This window comes from Danio rerio, chromosome 14 (genome assembly GCF_052040795.2).
Source record: "Danio rerio strain M-AB ecotype USA chromosome 14, GRCz13ab, whole genome shotgun sequence".
NCBI lineage: Eukaryota > Metazoa > Chordata > Actinopteri > Cypriniformes > Danionidae > Danio > Danio rerio.
The window spans coordinates 55,957,501-55,978,386 of record NC_141034.1 but is presented as its reverse complement, the minus strand read 5'-3'; the positions used below and the strand labels follow the sequence as shown (position 1 = coordinate 55,978,386).

The 20,886-nt window shown below is 30.7% G+C and overlaps 2 protein-coding genes across 5 annotated transcripts in view; one reads left to right on the top strand and one right to left on the bottom strand.

The window, feature by feature from the left end:
- Nucleotides 1–20,886, bottom strand: part of rnf44 (ring finger protein 44) — a 325,815-nt gene that overhangs the window by 34,743 nt on the left and 270,186 nt on the right. The gene's annotated exons all lie outside the window — the stretch shown is intronic.
- unc5a (unc-5 netrin receptor A) overlaps nucleotides 1–20,886 on the top strand; it is a 716,311-nt gene that overhangs the window by 524,572 nt on the left and 170,853 nt on the right. For all 4 annotated transcript variants that reach the window (XM_087280938.1, XM_087280937.1, XM_087280936.1 and 1 more), the window contains 2 exons: nucleotides 7,594–7,743; nucleotides 17,144–17,308. In XM_087280938.1, the coding sequence (XP_087137064.1) occupies nucleotides 7,594–7,743; nucleotides 17,144–17,308 (315 nt within the window). The remainder of the gene's footprint in view (nucleotides 1–7,593; nucleotides 7,744–17,143; nucleotides 17,309–20,886) is intronic.

Sequence of the window (20,886 nt, the reverse complement as noted above, 5' to 3'; positions counted from 1 at the left end):
AATAATTCTTGTACATAAAGTAATTTTTTTTTTTATTTTATTTTATTTAACAGGTTACTTAGAGGAGTTGTCCTTAGAAATGAATATGATAAAATTATTCTTGTACATCAAGTATTATATTATTTTATTTTGTTATTAATATTATTTATGTATTTTTAATATTATTTTAAAATGTCATTTTATTTTTAAATCTCTTTATTTTGTTTTATGTTTATTTTTAAAAAGGTTTTCTAGAAAAGTCCTTAGAAATAGATATGATAAACTTATTTTATTTTTCAATTTTTATTATTACTTATTTATTTTGACAATATTTTTAACTGTTTTATTTGATTTTTTAATAGGTTTCCTAGTAATGTCACCCTTAGACATGGATAATATGATAAAATAATTATTGTATTTAAAGTACTTTATTATTTAATTTTATGTTATTAATATTTATGTATGTATTTATTTAGTTTTAATCTTAAATTTAAATGTCTTTATTTAATTTTATATTTTATTTTATTTTTAAATAGGTTTCCTAGAAGAGTTGTCCTTAGAATTGGATATAATCAAATTATTCTTGTACAACAAGTATTATATTATTTTGTTATTATTATTTATTTATTTTTAATATTATTTTAAAGTGTCTTTGTTTTGTTTTATATTTATTTTTAGATGGGTTTCCTAGAAAGGTCGCTCTTTGAAATGGATATGATAAAATTATTTGTGCACATCAAGTATTTTATTATATATATATATATATATTGCTATAATTTTGAACATTTTATTTTAATTTACTTTATTTCATAGTACATGAAGTATTTTATAATACTTTTCGTTAAAAATATTTATTTATTTTTTTATTTAATTTTAATATCGATTCAAAATGTGTTTATTTTATTTTTATTTTATTTTTAAATAGGTTACCTCAAAATGTCACCCTAAGAAATGGATAATGTGATGAAATAATCTTTGTACATCAAGTATTTTATTATTTTATTCCATCTTATTAATATTTATTTATGTATTTATTAAATTTTAATGATGATTTAAAATGTCTTTATTTTATTTTATTTTATTTTATTTTATTTAAATAGCTTTCCTGGGTGCAGATGCTCTTTAAAATTGATTAAAATATGGATAAAATTATTTTTTCACATGCAGTTTTTTTATTATTGTTGTTGTTGTTTTTTATTTATTTATTTATTTATTATTATTTATTTATATATTTATTTTATTTATTTATTTATTTATTTTTGCCTAAATCGAGTGTCTTTAGTCTGAAGCAGTGATTATATTCCTTTACAGACTGAATTTTACTTATTTGACCCGATGGACCTGATAAACCTTGACCTTTGACCTGTTCAGCTTTTGGGATTTCTCCACTGAGACTGAACTGGATGAACTGAACGTCTTCGTCTTTATAGTGATAATGGAAAAAGGCTGTCGCTTGAATTTGCGGCTCTGATAGTGAAAATGGCTGGAAATGCTTTCTTTATCTCCCATGAAACCGCTTGGGGTCTGGAAAAAGATAAAAGGCTGTTTTACACAGAAACTGCAGATCAAGCTTATATCGGGAACATTTGACTTGAGTTTTGTTCTGGGAAAAGTTTAAGGCAGACATAATTCACGGTGACAAGATCAGCAATATGAGCATGACCTGACCCCAAAACTATAATATAGGTGGATACATATGATATGATGTAGATGTGATGTTGTGTTTTATTTATTTATATATTTATTTATTCATTAATTTCTGTGTGGAGTTTGCATGTTCTCCTCGTATTGGCATGGGTTTCCTCCGGGTGCTCCGGTTTCCGTCACAAGTCCAAAGACATGTGCTATAGGTGAATTGTGTAAGCTAAATTAGCAATAGTGTATGTGTGTGAATGAATGTGTATGGGTGTTTTCCAGTGTTGGGCTGCAGCTGGAAGAGCATCCTCTGTGTAAAACATATGCTGGAATAGTTGGCAGTTCATTCCACTGTTGAGACCTTTGAATTAGAGACCAAGCTGAAGGGAAATGAATGAATGTTGTTTGATTTTAGTTTAGTTTTTTTAATTGTTTGCTAAAACCCAGTTGCCTTTAGAAGTGAATAATATGGAGCAATTCCATGCAAATGTCAACCTTGCAATGAAAAAACTAAGCTTCAACCAAAATAGTGAAACCGTTTCTACATGTTTGGGGTAAGCATGTATTTTACAGTACTTTAAAACTACTCAAAAATGTCTCCATCAATGTGTTCAAACTATTATTTTTGATTTAGCACAGTCACACAAGTGGCAATTTCACATCTGTCACATCCATAATGAAACTCTTACCTCATAAATGTTAATTAAAATAAAATAAATCTTGTTTGTTGTATAGAGAGTCGACTCTTCTTTTGATTAGTGTTAGTGCAGTTTTAATTCACAGAATTTCTACAAAGTACGTTGTATACTGCAACTCACAGACTTTTTTTCGTCACATCTATAGCGCATGTTATTTTCCTCATTTAAAGTATAAAACATGTTTACAGATTGATATTTTTCTGATCCCATAACTCTGTGGTCAGTCATTTCCGCACATATAAACAGATATTTCATTATAATGTTAAAATATAATTTCTCTGTGACTTTATGGGAACTGCTTGCATACTTGTACATCAAGCAGTTTAGTTTAGTTTAGTTTGTAGGTTAGAAACTAAAACAGACGCCTCGAAAATTGACTGCATGATAAAATCATTATTTTACATAAAATATTTTTTCATTTTGTTTCATTTTAATTTATTTAATGTTATATACATTTTACATAAAGTAATTTATTTTATTTTATTTGGAGATTTCTATAAGCAGTTATATATAGTTATTCCTATAAGCAACAAATTATTATTGTACATAAAGTATTTTATTTTATTTATTTTATTTTTTTTGGGGGGGGACTTCCTGTAAGCAGTTGATTTTTTTATAACATAAAAAATATTCTTGTACATTAATTTTTTTTTTTTTTTTAATCTGAGATTCCTATAAGCAGTTACCTTTTTATTTATAACATTAAAAATTATTATTGAACAAAGTATTTTTTTTATTTAATTTAATTTAATTAAATTTTATTTAATTTAATTTTATTTTATTTTATTTTATTTTATTCTTATTTTATTTAATTTTATTTTGAGATTCTTATAAGCAGTTACCTTTTTATTTATAACATTAAAATATTGTTGTACATAAAGTATTTTTATTTTATTTTATTTTGATATTATTATAAGCAGTTACCTTTTTATTTATAACATTAAAAATATTATTGTACTTAAAGTGTTTTAATTTTATTTATTTTTAATTTAATTAAATGTTGTTGTTTTTTTAACATTTTAAAATTAAAAATTTTATTTTATTTTATTTTGAGAATTCCTATAAGCAGTTGCATTTTTTGATAACATAATAAAATAATTATTGTACATAAATAATTTTTATTTTATCTTATATCTTACTTTATTCTGCGATTCATAGAGCCAAGTTGTTGTTTTTTATTAAGAACATGACAAAACCATTATTGTACATGCAGTCTTTTAATTTAACTTAATTTTTCTTTGTTCCCAGAAGCAGTTGCCTTTGGAAAATGATAATATAACAAAACTATACTTGTATATAAAGCAGTTTAGTTTAGTTTATAGGTCAGAAAATAAAGCAGATGCCTTTAAAATAATACGTACAATAATCATTTTTTCATGTTGTCATTTTTTTTAAATGTACCTGGTTTATTTTCTAACGTTCAACCTAAATTAAACTGCTAAATTAAATTATACCAAACAAAACGAATGTATAAACTAAAATAACATTACTACTTTTCATTACAATTGACATATTATTGTCAGTTTCGAAAGGCAACATGCTTCCAGGAATCTCTCATGTAAATAAAATAATGCTTCATGTACAAGAAACATTTTAATATGTAATCAGTTGTTTTTATTTTATTGTATTGCCTTTAGAAACCAATACGATGAATGAATTTTTCTACATCAAGTATTTTTATTTTATTCTATTTTATTGCCTTTAAAAACTAATATGATAAATAGATTCTTGCGTAATTTCACTCTATTTTATTTTTACTTGTTTTAATAAATGACATTATAGTGTATTTTAATTATATAATACTATTTTGTTAGTGATTTGTTTTATTAATAGGTTTCCTGGAAGCCAGTTGCCATAAGACAACTGTAATATAATAATATAGATCATGTGTTTTTATTTCATTGCATTCCATTGTGATGTCCAAGAATCCAATTATGTTAAAAAAAATGGCATAAAAGTCCTCTCTTCATGAAATAAGCTCAGTGAAGCTCGCTATTTCTCCAAACAAGTGTCATATGCTACGTGTACAGCAGCTAATGCAAATGAATAATTAACAGCTCGTATAGAGTTTTAATTGAAACAGGGCCTGCCGATACTTTGCTAAAGAGTGCAGAAAATTGAACGGTCCACATGCAGATACAAATCAGTCTGATTCTCCATCTTAATTAGAGACGCTCTCCAGCGCAACTCATGTGCATCCACATTTACAGCCAGAGGAATCAAACATATGGAGATTACAGCAGATCCGTCTCCTCTGTTCACTCACACATTTATTCAGATTTATTTATCGCTTTGCTTCCCTCTGTGCTCTTAAAATCATTATTGTACATTTGTGCACTTTTATTTTATTTTATTAAATTTCCTTAGATATTTAGAAATCTAAAATGATTATTGTACTTAAAGAATTTTAATTTGAGTATTTTTATTATATATTTTTTATTTTAAGTTTCCTAGTTGCCTTTAGAAATTGATAATATGATGAAATTATTATTGTACATCAGGATTTTTTATCTTTTATTTTCTTATTTTATTCCTGAAACCCTTTTAAAATTAATATAAAATGATTAGAAAATGCATTAGAAATTGCTAATATAATAAAATGATTATTGTACATCGATTATTTTGTTAATGTTATTAAGTAAGCAGTTGCCTTTAGAAATCGATAATATGATTATTGTACATGAAGCATTTTTATTTATTTTATTGTGTTTTCTAGAAGCAGTTGCCTTTGGAAATCGCTATTATAAATATTTTACGTCAAGTATTTTAATTTTATTTTATTCCTAACACCCAGTTGCCCTTAAAAATGTATAAAAATATGTTTAAAGCATTTGTATTTTATTTATTTATGTTGGTTTTATGTTGGTAGCCTTAGAAATAGATAATATAAGAAAATTGTTATTGTACAGAAAGTATTTCTTTTATTTTATAAGTTTACTAAAACCCAGTTTAGAAAACCTTCAGAAAATGTAAGTAAAATGATTATTGTACTTAAAGAATTTTAGTGTTTTTATTATATATTTTCTGTCTTAAGTTTCCTAGTTGCCTTTAGAAATTGATAATATGATGAAATTATTGTTGTACATCAGGGGGTTTTTATCTTTTGTTTTTATTCTTATTTTATTGCTGAAACCCTTTTAAAATGGATATAAAATGATTATTGAGCATACAATAAAGTATTTTTTGTTTTGTTTCCTAAACCCCAGTTGCATTAGAAACTGATAATATAATTAAATGATTATTGTACATTGAGTATTTTATTTTTACTGTACTTCATTTTATATTTTCTGAAATTCATTTGCCTTTTAGAAATGGATTGAATATGGTTATATGAATATATGGGCATCTTTATTTATTTAATATGTTTTCTAGAAGCAGTTCCCTTTGGTAATCGATAATATGATTATTATACGTGAATTATTTTCATTTTATTTTATTCCTAAAACCCAGTTGCCTTTAAATATGTAAATAAAATGGTTATTGTACATAAATAATTTTTATCTTATTTTATTCCTAAAACCCAGGGGCTTTTAAAATTGATATAATACAGCGCCACCGCGTCACCCTAATTTTTTTATTTTTATAATACTTTTTTATTTTATTTTACATTTTCTATGAGAAATTTCCTTAAGAAAATGATAATATAATAAAATGGTTATTGTACATCGGGTGTTTGTATTTTTACTTTATTTTATGTTTCCTAAAACCTTGTTGAATTTAGAAATTTATATAAAATTATTGTTGAACATAAAGAACTGTATGATGTTTCCTGAAATCCAGTTGTCTTTAGAAATTAATAATATGATTTATAATTTTTTTAAATAGTGTTTTTTTATCTTATTCAATTTTAATTTAATTTAATTTAATTTAATAATTATAGTTGCCTTTAGAAACCCATAATAAGAAAAACAATTATGGTACATAAAATATTAATTTAATTTTACATGTTTCCTAAAACCCAGTTGCCTTAAGAAATTCGTAATATGGTAAAATGATTTATGTAATTTAATTCAAGAATATTTTATTGTATCAATTGAGAATTATTTGATTTAATTTAATTGTTACTTGTTTATTTATTTTATTTTCATTAATTTTCAGCTTAGTCCCTTTATTAATTTGGGGTCGCCACAGCGGAATGAACCGCCAACTTATCCAGCACGTTTTTACGCAGTGGATGTCCTTCCAGCCGCAACCCATGTCTGGGAAACATCCACACACACACACACACATACAATTTATCTTAACCAATTCACCTGTACTGCATGTCTTTGGACTGTGGGGGAAACCGGAGCACCCGGAGGAAACCCACGCGAACGCAGGGAGAACATGCAAACTCCACACAGAAACGCCACTGACCCAGCTGAGGCCTGAACTAGCGACCTTCTTGCTGTGAGGCGACAGCACTACCTACTGCATATTAGTGTGTATTGAGTGTCTCTTTCCTCCAGCTCTCTCCTCCGCTCTGCTGTTTTGGGTGTTTGTGAAAGATTGCCGTCCTGATTGGGAAGGTCTGCCAGTTCTGGAAGCCGGAGCTTCATTCATCATGTAGTTTGAGTTTAGTCTGTGTGTTTTCTCTTTAGCATGAGAAATGTGTCCTGGAAAACAATTGACAGATCAGCCAGGATGAGCACGGATATTATTACCTGATTCCAGATGGCCAACAAATGCCCGACCCCAAAGAGACACACACATTAGACAAATCTCTCCTGGCACACTTACAATTAAGCAGATCTCTGATGCTGGGAAAATCAGGATTGGGAGACAAATATGAATGTGGGTCAGACTGGGTGGATTACTTATGAAGTACTTCATTTCAAATTGCATGACTGTATTTATAGTCAGAGAGTGTGACTAGTTACATTCAGTTACAATTAACTTACAATTGAGGAGGCATTCAGTGATTCAACAAGGCAATACACTGCCTGACTGAAGTCTTGAGGTGGATCCCAGTGGTAAGAGCAACAAATAACATCTTGACTTCTAGTTGATCATGTGGAAAAGGGTCAGAAGGTGGATTTTCCTGATGAATCATCTGTTGAACTGCATCCCAATCATCACAAACACTGCAGAAGACCTACCGCTATGAATACTCTCTGGATGCACTGCATATATGTGTGTCGCTGTGTGTGTGTGTGTGTGTGTCCATCTAGCAGCAGCTTGATGAATCTCTCTCAGCGTTAGTGTATGTTGGCAGGAGTTTCTGTGTTCTTGTATTATGGGATGCCGCTGGACTCGACCTGACCTGATGTGTGTGTGTGTGTGTTTGTGTGTTTCTCCACAGGAGGTGATGCAGATGGAGAGACAGCTGGGAGGTCGACTGATCGACGAGCCGCACGTCCTGCTCTTCAAAGACAGCTATCATAACCTGCGTCTGTCCATCCATGACATGCCACACACACACTGGAGGAGCAAACTACTGGCCGGATACCAGGTACACACATATCATCATATGCAGTCTATCAGTCACTGCTGTCAGAGTCTTTTTAAACTAAATCTGTTATATTGCATTTTTTTTTTTAATAATTTATGATTAATGATTTTTAACTGATTATTTTATTTATTTATGCATTCGTGTATTTGCTTATTCATTCATTCACTCCATTCATTCATTCATTTTTTATTAATTTCATTTATTTTTTATTATTTTTCATTTGCCATTTTATTTATGTATTCATGTATTTGTTTATTCATTCATTCATTCATTCATGAAAAAGTTCATTAATTACATGTATTTATTTTTTTAATTTATCATTTGAGTTATTTATGTATTGATGTGTGTTTCATTTACTCCTTCATTAATTCATTCATTTTTTATGAATTACATTAAATACATTTATTTATTATTATTTTTGTAATTTATTATTTTATTTACTTATGAATTCATGTATTTGTTTATTCATTAATTCACTCCATTCATTCGTTCATTTTTTATTAATTTTTATTTATTTAATATTATTTTTATTTGCTGTTTTATTTATGCATTTATGTATTTGTTTATTCATTCATTCACTCCATTCATTCATAAAAAATGTATCAATTTATATCAGTTATGTATTTTCAATGTATCATTTTATTTATTTATGCATTCATGTATTTGTTTATTCATTAATTCACTCCTTCATTCATTCCTTCATTCATTCATTCATAAAAAATGTATTAATTTCTATTATTTATGTATTTTAAATTTATAATTTTATTTATTTATGCATTCATGTATTTGTTTATTCATTCATTCACTCTTTCATTTATTCATTTTTGTTATTAATTACATTTATTTATTTTTCATTTATTTATTATTTAATTTACTTATGAATTCATGTATTTGTTTATTCATTCATTCACTCTTCATTCTTTTTATTAATTGCATTTATTTATTTATTTATTTTTTAATTCATCATTTTTACTTATGTGTTTATGTATTTTGTATTCATTCATTCACTCCTTCATTCCTTCATTCATTTTTTATAAATTTATTTAGTATTTTTTCATTTATCATTTAATTTATTTTTGCATTAATGTATGTTCATTCATTCATTCACTCGTTCATTCATTCAGTTTTTTATTAATAACATTTTTTTTTTCATTTATCATTTTATTGAATTATGCATTAATGTATTTGTTTATTCATTCACTCTTTTATTTATTCATTAATGTTTTATTAATTTATTTATTTTTTTAGTATTTTTTCATCTGCCATTTTATTTATTTATACATTAATGTATTTGCTTATTTATTCATTCATTCAGTCATTCATTCATTATGTTTTATTAATTATTTAATTTATTTATTAAGTATTTTTTTCATTTATTTTATATTCATTCACTCCATTCATTCATTCATTCATTCATTCATTCATTTATTATTTTTAATAATTACATTTGTTTATTTATTATTTTTAAATTTATCATTTTATTTATCTATAAATTCATGTATTTGTTTATTTATTCATTCTTTCATTTTTTTTCTTAATTAATTCATTCATTTAGTATTTTTCCATTTATCATTTTTCATTATTTATGCACTAATGTATTTATTTATTTATACATTCACTCTTTCATTCATTCGTTTTTTATTAATTTACGTATTTATTTAGTATTTTTTATTTGTCATTTTTGTTTATGCACCGTGTATTTGTTTATTCATTCATTCACTACTTCATTCATTCATTAAATTATTCACTCATTCATTATTATTTTTTAGTAAATGTATTTATTTAGCATTTTTCATTTGTCATTTGATTTAGTTATGCATTAATGTATTTGTTTATTCATTCATTCACTCTTTCATTCATTCATTACTTTATTTTTTAATAATTACATTTATTTATTTATCGTTTTTATTTTATCATTTTATTTACTTATGTATTCATATATTTGTTTATTCATTAATTTTTTTAAATTCATTGCTTGTATTGATGTTGCATGTGTATTTATTTATTATTTTTTCATTTATTAATTTGTTCATTTATTCATTCATTTAATAAACTAGGTTACATAATTATTTATTCATGCATTTATCCATTAATTCATTCATTTATTTAGTCATTCGTTTATTCTGTGAACAAGTTTGTTTGTTTTAAGTAACAATGGTTTAAAAAGTATTATAGATTAATTTTTACAAGCCACAGCCATATCCCTGCAGCCCAAGACCTGCTACTCACTGAGGCTAAGCAGAGCTGAGCCTGGTTAGTACCTGGATGGCCGACTATTTGGGAAATCCCATCATCCAAGTGGATACATAAATAATAATACATATAGTTGAATTAATAAATTGCAGTCTCTGAAACTCAAGTCTTTTTAAAATGAAGAAACTATAAAATAACAATGAATCTCCTTTTCTCAGATGTGTGTGTCGTCCTCCACATTGCTGTAATTGTACATCTGATGGGGTTGTCCTCATTATAGAGTTCAGATCATGCGCTGATGCAGAAGAAGCCCATTATAGGGTGAATTGGTGATCAGAGACCCTCAAACGCTGCTCTTAATAACACTGTCAGCCTTCAGTTAACAGCTCCTCGAGCCAAGGAGAACAGAGAGTCTGCGGTTTCTCCAATCTTCTGGCCATCTTCAAGACTCTTTCCCACCGGAGGAGATTAAATATAGAGCCGTATGTAAATCCTCAAGGCTGCGGCACCTGGTTTTTCTCTGCTGGATCATGCCTGCTGGGTCCCGCAGGAGCGGCTCTGGATTCTGGAGGAATGCTGGCGTAGAAAAAAGCTCCTGGGAGGATTTATTTGAGGATGCCAGCTAACAGTGTTACAGCACAGAGAAACATTCACTCACCTGAGCTGATCTGGAGAGGAGTGAGAGTAGTGTTTTAGTTTGTGCAACAGCGCCCCCATTAGAGAGAACTGTGCTACTGCGCTTTCTGGCATAACAATTACAGCAATCTGGAAGACGCAGCCAATCACACGGATCCTGATTTAAATACGAAATCAATTCATACAAATGGATGAATAAACAAATTAGTGAATACATAAATAAATGAACGCAGGTTAATAAACGAATGAATAAAATAAAATGACTGATTACTAAATTACTAAAAAGAATGCAATAATTACAAAAAAATTAATTATAAATAAATGCATAAATAAATAAATGGATAAACAAACAAATTAATACATACTGAATGTGTGTTTCTGTCAAGCTGATTTGAGAAAAAAATTGACGTCAAAAATTTAAAGAAAACAACATTAGCAGTGTGTATAAAATAAATGAATGGATAAGTATATGAATGAATGAATGAATGAATGAATGAAGCACAAAATTAAAAAAACATACAAACAATAAATTGACCGTTAAAATAATAGATACATACATTATTTACAAAAAAATGAATGAATTAATGGATAAATAAGTATATGAAACACAAAATAAAAAATACAAATTTAATAAATGAACCAATAAAATAATTGATATATACAGTAATTACTAAAAAATAATGACAATTAAGGGACAAATAAACATTTAAATGAATAAATACATGAATGAATAAACGAAACACAAATAAAAAAAATATTAATTAAAAAGCCGATAGCTAGATAAATAAATTGATTACTAAAAATGAATGAATGAATAGATAAGTATATGAATGAATAAAAACGAATGAATTAATGAATGAATGAATAAATGAATAAAACACAAATAAAACCAAATTAATAAATTAAACAATAAAATAATTGATAAATAAAAATATTACTAATAAATAAATGGATAAATAACTATATGAATGAATGAATGAATGAATGAATGAAACACAAAATAAAAAACAAACAAATAAATAAATGGACTAATAAAATAATAGATAAATAAATACATAAATTACTAAAAAAAATGAATGAATGAATGGCTAAATAAGTATTTGAAAGAATAAATACATAAACAATGAATTCATGAATTAGTAAAACAAAACAAAAAAATTAAAACATGCAAATTAATAAATTGACCAAAATTTTTTTATAAAAAGTAGTACATTAATTATAAAAATTAGGAATAAATGGATACGTATGTGAATGAATAAATACATGGATTAATGGATGAATAAATTAATGGATATGTTAGTATTTGAATGCATAAATGAATAAATGAATGCATGAATGAATGAATGAATAAGTGAGTGAGTGAGTGAGTGAGTGAGTGAGTAAATGAATGAATGAATGAATGAATAAGTGAGTGAGTGAGTGAGTGAGTGAGTGAGTGAGTGAGTGAGTGAGTGGGTGAGTGAGTAAGTGACTGAATGAATGAATGAATGAATGCATTAGTATTTGAATGAATAAAACACAAAATAAAAACACATACAAATTAAAAAATTAACCGATAAAATAATAGAAAAGTAAATACATTACATTAAAATGAATGAATGAATGAATGAATGAATAGATAAATAAAGATTGAATCAATAAATATTTATTAATTGATTAATTAATACATGAATAGACAAATGAACACATAATGAATGTGTTTTCTGCGTGCTGGTTTGCCGTGTGATTGGTTCCCGAATAATGTGCGCTCTTAAACAGTGCATGTGTGTTATCTTTGTTTTTACCGTCGCTCTACACAATTAACGAGACGATCTGAAACGAGAGAGTGTTATAAAGCTGAATAATTAGCTTAATCAGACTGTCACAATGAGCGTTTTGTCTTTGACAGACTGACTGTATTGTTTTAATGCATGCTCTTATTATATTAGACTGAGCGTATCTGAGCTATCAGCTGAATTAAATCCAAATCCCCCGTTGTGAACAATTAGGTTTTATTTAAGGACGCTCTGCTGTTTTCAGAGACAAAGCAACTATTTTTGTGGCTCTGTTTGAAACGCAGCAGACAATAGATTCAGAAGAGCTTTCCGAGACTCATAAATCATCAGGTGTGAAGCTTTTCTTTTCTGTACACTGACCGTCAGATTCTGCTCCATCTATTATGTGCAACTTTTCATGAAACAGAAGCAGTTTTATCAGCAGTTGCACGATTGTTCTCGCGAGTTATGTGAAGTCAAATGCAAAGTTTTGCAAAATCTGAAAACTTTTTGTGCCTTGGATGTATTTGTGCCGTGTATTTGATTTAGTTTGTGTGTGTGTTTTTTTATTAAGATTTATTTATTTGATTTTTATGACAGTTAAACAAAAGTAAAAAAAAGACAATAACAGTACAGATTAGGGATGTAACGGTATCAGAATTTCACGATACGGTAATACCTCGGTATGAATGGGACGGTACGATATTTATTGAATCATTTACAGGAAAAAACAAAACTTATGAAAATACTCCAAAAAAGTGCCAAAAGTGTCAATGACATACAAATTAGCCATCTATCTGTAAGCTTTGAAACAGGAACTTCAATTTTAATAACAAAAAAATATTAAACCATGTAAAAAAATAAAGTTTCAATTTAGTATTGTTGAAAACTCATCACATTCAACATTTAATCACTCACTTAGATAGAGATGGGTTTTAAGGAGAATTATCATATAAATATAATCTGGTAAAAGCTGGTATCTCTGGGTATTTACAATGTCCCCTGCAACAGAAAAAACCCTCTCATTTGGGACTGAGGTTTCTGGGACAGAGAGATATGACTTGGCCCAGGTTGACAGCAGTGGGTAACGTTGTGCATTGTCTTTCCCCCACTTGAGAAGACAAACCATGAGTGAGATAGAGGTCTCATGTCTGCATCAATCTGAACAGTGCGCTGTGTTTCTGCAATCCCCATGACTGTTATTAGTCGTATTCCCCAACTTGCAGGCACGTGCACACACAGTGCTCAACCTGTGCCGTGCACATGCCCTTTATAGTCTTGGATAGAAAGTGCCCTTCCAAAATTATCAAAAGTGCCCCCGCGATGCGACATACCCTCCGTCCCGCCCCTCCCCGCTTTACAGTATGCGCGCGACAACACAGCTGATCAGAACGCGCGCGACAACACCGCTATTCAGTTCGCGCGCGGCGACAACACCCGCTTTAGGTTTCGATCATCTCCAGCTCTTTTTAATCCCCGCACACTCCATTTCCGCATTACTGGATCTGTAGTGACAACAGACCGCAAAGGATGATGGCCACGCATGGGCTGATGGGAATTGTAGTTTCCGTTACCTCCCGTTCGCTTCATTCGCCTGAGCAAATTTTCTCAGAAGACCTATAGTTTTATCGAGTCATGCGACTACAGTAATATCAAAAAAAATTGCTATTGCGGTATGACGGTATTTACACAGGGCTGGCGCGTCCATAGAGGCGACCTAGGCGACCGCCTAGGGCAGCAGAATAGAGAGGGTGGCGTCCACGACACCTCACTCAACACCCGCATCCTCAGTTATGTCCGCAATACTTCCCTCACCCCCGCCACCTTAGTTATGTCCGCGCCTAATAGAGAGGGCAGCGTCCGCGACACCTCCCTGAACACTCGCCGTCTCAGTTATGTCTGCGATATTTCCTTCACCCCCCGCCACCCTAGTTATGTCCGCGCCTAGGGCGGCAGAATACAGAAGGCGGCGTCCGCAACACCTCTCTCAACACCTGCGTCCTCAGTTATGTCCGCAATACCTCCCTCACCCCCCGCCACCTTAGTTATGTCCGCGCCTAGGGCGGCAGAATACAGAAGGCGGCGTCCCTTCTGTACGTGTTATTTATCGTGTTATTTCCAACCGCAATACATACTCTGGCACCAAGATATTTATCTAAATTTACAAGCGATCTGAAATAATTAATACATTTTTCACACTGGCAGTAGATAACCGCTTTAGCTACTGTACACCCTGCTGCCACCAGATGGCGCTTCCCATAATGGCGGATCATCAGACATACACCACTGTCATGTAAACCCCTGACAGATGAGCCATTGCAATGGTGAAAATCTCAGGCATACAGACACCTTCTTCTGTCCAAGCTGGGCCAAGGTATTTGTGTGTTTCAGACATCCAGCTCCCCCAAATTTTTTAAATATCTAATTTTAAAATATGTAAAAGTTCTTAAACCAATAAACATTTGCTAGACAGATTTTAAGTTAAAATTATGTGGGTTTTTCATTAAAAAAGCTCAATAATCTGCCAATTAGGGTAAATAAAAAAATTGTTTAGGATTTAAATAAGATTATTTTACTTATCTCATTGGCAGATTAATTTGTTTTACAGGAAAAAAATGTCTTAATTTAGAATTATATCTAAAAACCAAACAATTTTTTTAGATATTTAGTAATATGCTAGATATGCGAATATGTCTAGAAAATGCTTCCTGATTTACTTAGATTTTATTTTAAATATATTTTTTAAGTTATTTGAACTACAAAATACAATATGATTTATTTTTCAGTGTTAACATTTATATCCATTTAAAAATAAAAAATCTTTATTGTCACTATGTTTGACTGTTTGGCACTTGACTGAATAATAATAATAAAAATAAGTATGCTATCGGCTACTTCCAGCTGTTTTTGTTCCTGTCAGCCCATATTAATGTTTTGTGTCTATTTATTTAGATTTGTGGCAAGAAGTCATGTAAAAAGTTGGATCAATAGGAAGTTGTTTCTGCAGAATAATATTTAGAATTGTCTTAAAACATAAATGTTATGATGTAAGCAACTCAGTTACAGCGAATAAAATCAATAATGTGTGTTTTAAATTTATAGTGTGCGAATAATCAAGAATTGACGATAATTTGTTATTTTTTTTGCTCCAAGAAAGCCCCAAATAAAATCCTGCTTAGGGCCCCCTGAAGACTTGGGCCGGCCCTGGCATAAACAATATGATGTGCATTAATTTTTTCAAATTGAGCATATAAACAGGTCAGTACCAGAAGTTGAATAAAAGAAAAAATTAAAAGCGAGAGAAAAGGGAAAATATATTAATATAAATAGTCTGGGGGGTGGCACGTTCTTCAAACTTGTGGTTATATGTCAAGAAAGAGTTGTGTGCTTGTGCTATATTAGCAGCACTAATACTCATCTGGAAGGCACTGATCGAAACAAAAATGCAAGATTGGCAACCACTGATGGTCTGTTTAACTGTTTTCTTGCTAGTGAATCGTTCAGATTTTCCTCTTACAAATTCCGCCATATAAATAGCAAATGCATCATAGCCACAGTAACTGCCTCAAGTCTCAGAGACCTGACATGCTCCAAGAATGACATCCAAATATTAGAAAATTTGACCACTGAACCTCGAAGACTGTTTAATTTTTTCTAATTTAACAAAAAATAAGGCATCTTTAATCCACTGATGGGGGTTGAGGAGACTTCCACTGCAACAAAATGCACCGCCTAGCTCAGGGATGGCCAACCCTGTTCCTGGAGATCTACCTTCCTGCAGATTTCAGCTGCAACCCATATCAAACACACCTGCCTGTAATTATCAGGTGGTGTTCAGGTGCTAATTAATTGGTTCAGGTGTGTTTGATATGGGTAGCAACTGAAATCTGCAGGAAGGTAGATCTCCAGGAACAGGGTTGGCCACCCCTGAGCTAACAATGACACAAAAGCTATTAATTCAGCTAAATAAAATGTTAACTCGCAGTCAGGGGGAAAAACTCCAAACAGGCCAATTTACGGAGAAGGATCAATATTAATAGATGTAATTGCTGAAAATGAATCAAAAGCAGACTCCCAAAAAGGAAACCAAAACATGGTGAACTAGATTTGCAGGTTCAGCATGACATTTGTCACAGGCTGGATCAATAGCAGGGAACATGCGAGCCAGTTTGCACTTAGACCAGTGAACTCTGTGGACCACTTTGCACTGTAGAATCCCATGACGGGCACATACAGATGATGTATGGACATTTTGTAAAATTGTTGACCAAATATCTTCTTCTATTTCTATGTTAAGATCCGTAGCCCCAAAAAAACCCCTAATTGTCAGATGTAGAAGTATGGGACGTGAGCAAGGCGTTGTATATTGTGAGTGTTTTTTTAACCAACTCTATCGTTGGGTCAGCAAAAATAGTAGAATTATCTTATCCATACACTGTAAAAAAAATCTTAATAGGTAATCGCTTCAGTATTTTGTCTGTTTTTGGTTGTGAATTGCATTATAGGATGTTGATCTTTGCTCTGTCAGCTTTTGATGTTGAAAATATGGAAATGTATTTTACTCCAGTATTTACAGTGGAGTTTCTGCACTCCTGCTGCTCCTGATGTCTTTTTACGCGTGATGTCGTTTTACGCGTGAACAACTCAATGAATGCTGAAGTCTATTTAACTGATTGTATTGTATTTACATTACAACATTGATGCTGTGAAAGAAATCGTATTAAAGTGAAAATAAAAGTTACCAGAAGTTTATCGGTGGCTGAAAAACACTAGCTGTGAATATAGCCTATAAATAATGTGTGCGTGTGTGTGTTCAGGAGATCCCGTTCTACCACATCTGGAGTGGTTCTCAGAGGACTCTTCACTGCAGCTTCACCCTGGAGAGGCAGAGTCTGAGCACCAGTGATCTGTCCTGCACGCTGTGTGTGTGGCAGGTGGAGGGAGAAGGACAGAGCTTCAGCCTCGACTTCAACATCGCTAAGGTTATTTCCTATTGCATTTCTCTTCTGGAGAGAGTCTTGTTTTTATTTTAGGGGGGAAAAACTGCTGTGGTCAATGTTATTAGCCCCCGTAAATACTTTTCTTGTCAGCTTAGTCCCTTTATTAATCCGGGATCGCCACAGCGGAATGAACCGCCAACTTATCCAGCAAGTTTTTACCCATCTCTGGCAAAACCCCCTAAATAATAATATATTTTTTTATATTGTCTACAGAACAAACCACTGTTATTCAATGACTTGCCTAATTAACCTACTGAAGCCTTTAAATATCACTTTACGCTAAATACTAGTGTCTTGAACAATATCCAGTCAAATATTATGTGCTGTCATCATAGCAAAGACAAAAGAAATCGGTTATTAGCTATTTCTATTCCTTTATAAATGCGTTAAAAACAGTTAAGCAGCACTTAATTATTGAAATAGAAAACGATTGCCATAAACTGCTTCTATAGTAAATAGCAAATATATAAAAAGTCAGCGTTTGAAGACGTTTAAAAGCTTTCGAAAATTGCATGACAAACTCGGCTGCTGTTGAAAAGTTTTGATCCACTACAAATGCTGACTACTGTATCTTTGCATGCATGTGAATGAGTCTGTATACATACATAAATACACACATGCACACAGTGTTCAGCATAAATGAGTACACCCTATTTATTTCTCAATATAGCCAATATATTTTGCTGCATACACTATAAAAACATCCTGGTTGTCTTATTTTTTTAAGCTGAATCAAGTTAACCTTATGAGTCCATTCAACTTATATTATGCTAAACTGACTTAAAACAGCTTGTGTAACTTATAAAATCAAGTCAGAACATGATTAACTTACACTGTAAAAAGTGATTAGTACTTAAGGCGAGTAAACCAATTGCATTAAATGCAACAAGCTGACTTAACAAAAATAATGTAAGACAACACATTATCACTTGGAACTGTTAATCTGACTTAATTCTTATAATTATGCTAATTGTAATCACTCTTTTAAAGTCAACTAATTATTTTTTACAGTGTCAGACTATTTTAGCATGTCTGTTTTCAGATAACTACTATAATTCTAACAATATTACACATTTGGTGCTTCATTGAGTTTATAAAATCTACAATTATAACCTCTATTGAATTTAGAAGACATGCTGGAGTCTGGATGAGCAGATTTATTATAGTTACTGTCATTTTGCTGGCGGTTCATTCCGCTGTGGCGACCACAGATTAATAAAGGGGCTAAGCTGAAAAAAAGAGAATGGATGTCATTTAGCTAAACACAGAAAAGCTGGAAAGAAACAAATCTAATAAAAGTGTATTGGAAAAAATTATTAATTTAAAAAAAAATTTAATTTACAATTTGCATAATATTAAAAATGAAGTCAACTTAAGAGTTCCAAGTGACAACTTTTTTGTAAAGTCAACTTGTTTCTTTTAAGGCAATTGGTTTACTCGCTTTAAATAACTAATCACTTTTAACAGTGTAGTTTAGTAAGTTACCATGACCTTAAAACAATGCTGTCAGCAAGGTTATTATAGTTAACGAAAACGAACGAAAAACAAAAACTAATATTTAAAATAGTTCTCGTCAACTCAATTAAAAATAAAAACGAGTTATTTAAAAAACTAGAACTAACTAAAACTGTATTGTGTACATATAAAACTAACTAAAACTAACTAAAATTATAGCAAAATTTCCTTCGTTTTGGGGTTTGTGAATGCATTTAATCTTACTGTACACCTTTTAGAAGTATATCTACTTACTCCGTGCTGCAGGTGTTTGATCCATTCGCACCTCAGAGCCTCATCACTGTTGCTCCCGCAACAAAAACATCGAGTGGACATGACAGCAGCATGGTGACGGCATTATTTACAGACACTTAAAACTATTACTTTTACACATTTGTGCCCAACAATGGATTTTATTTCTGTATCGCGATCGCGAACGAATCTTTGTAACCATATATTTTAAGTGAACAGGTTAAACTATGTTAGTTCACCAAATTGAACTGAATCATTTGAAACGATTCGCATCTCCAGTAAGTACTTATCCACAAACTACTTACTTTTTAACAAGCCTAATACCCCCCTCTGACCATAAATAATTTAATATATAATCTGATTCAGTTATAAGAACAGTAACGTTACACTGAGATCAAATTTGAGAAGCGGAGAACGGATAATACTGTGCATGCATGATTCAGTGAACCAAACACAAACAGTGCATGTCAGCCTGCTGTGACTGAACTGAACTTGAACAACTGCAGCGCGGGTAAACCAAGGGCCTAAATGAGAGGATCTGGTGGAAAAAAAACGTAAGTTTATTTCATAACAGAAAATCAAAATAGTACTTAAATAAGTGAATCATGATTCAGTTGTGTTGCAAAACTTTACTGCAAGACATTTTTCAGATCATGGTGATGTTTTAACTGACTGAAATAACTATTACTGACTACACGAGTCCTAACATCCGCGTTAAAGATCTGAACTTCCCATCCCTACTGTGCATCTAACCTCAGAGCAGCCTTGCACACATATTGTACTTAAGGCGGCTATCTTGTGGGCTGTTGAATTTGAGTTTGAGGATGTGTACTGTATGGTATTGGTATAGTGTTCATCTTTCCTTTGAATACATGTTTCAAGAAATGTGTGGCTGAGTTTTTATTATACAATATTTATTCTGTTGGTTTTGAATCTTGCACCTAACAAAATATCTTAATTTAGAAAAGAATTTATACTGAAGCTAATAAAAACTAAACTAAAACTAAATAACTTCAAAATATAGAAACTAATAAAAACTAGTAAATCTGCCTCTGAAAACTAAATAAAACTGAGTTTGAAAACAAAAAGTCAAACGAAATGAAAACTAAAACTTATTAAAAATCCAAAACTATTATAACCTTGTCTGTCAGGACTAATTGATCCTTGAATGTTTTAAAGTGCATAAACGAAACGGATTTATAAAACAGACAAATTTATTAAAATAATACTTTAGTCACTAAACATTTTTAGAAAAACAAAGATAACACAAATTAATTCAAAAGAAATATTGCAAAAAAAGAAGTACACACTACAAAACAACTAAATTGCATTTATGATTTGTTTATCTTTATTATTTAATATTTTAATATATTTTAATTATTTTTTTTAATTTTTTTTATTTTTTATTTCAATATTAAATTAGCTCCAAATTTGCCTTCAATGCTGAATAATAAAGCATAAAGTCAAAATATTTATTCATTAGTTTTCTTTCTGACTTGGTCCCATTATTAATCAGGGGTCGCTACAGCGGAATAAACCACCAACTTATTCAGCATATGTTTTACGCAGCGGGTACCCTTCCAGCTGCAACCCATCTCTGGGAAACATCCATACACACACACAAACACACTGCAATTTAGCCTACCCAATTCACCTGTACCACATATCTTTGGACTGTGAGGGAAACCGGAGCACCAGGAGGAAACCCAAGCGAACACAGGGAGAACATGCAAACTCCACACAGAAACGCCAAATGACCCAGCCGAGGCTCGAACCAGTGACCTTCTTGCTGTGAGGCGACAGCACTACCTACT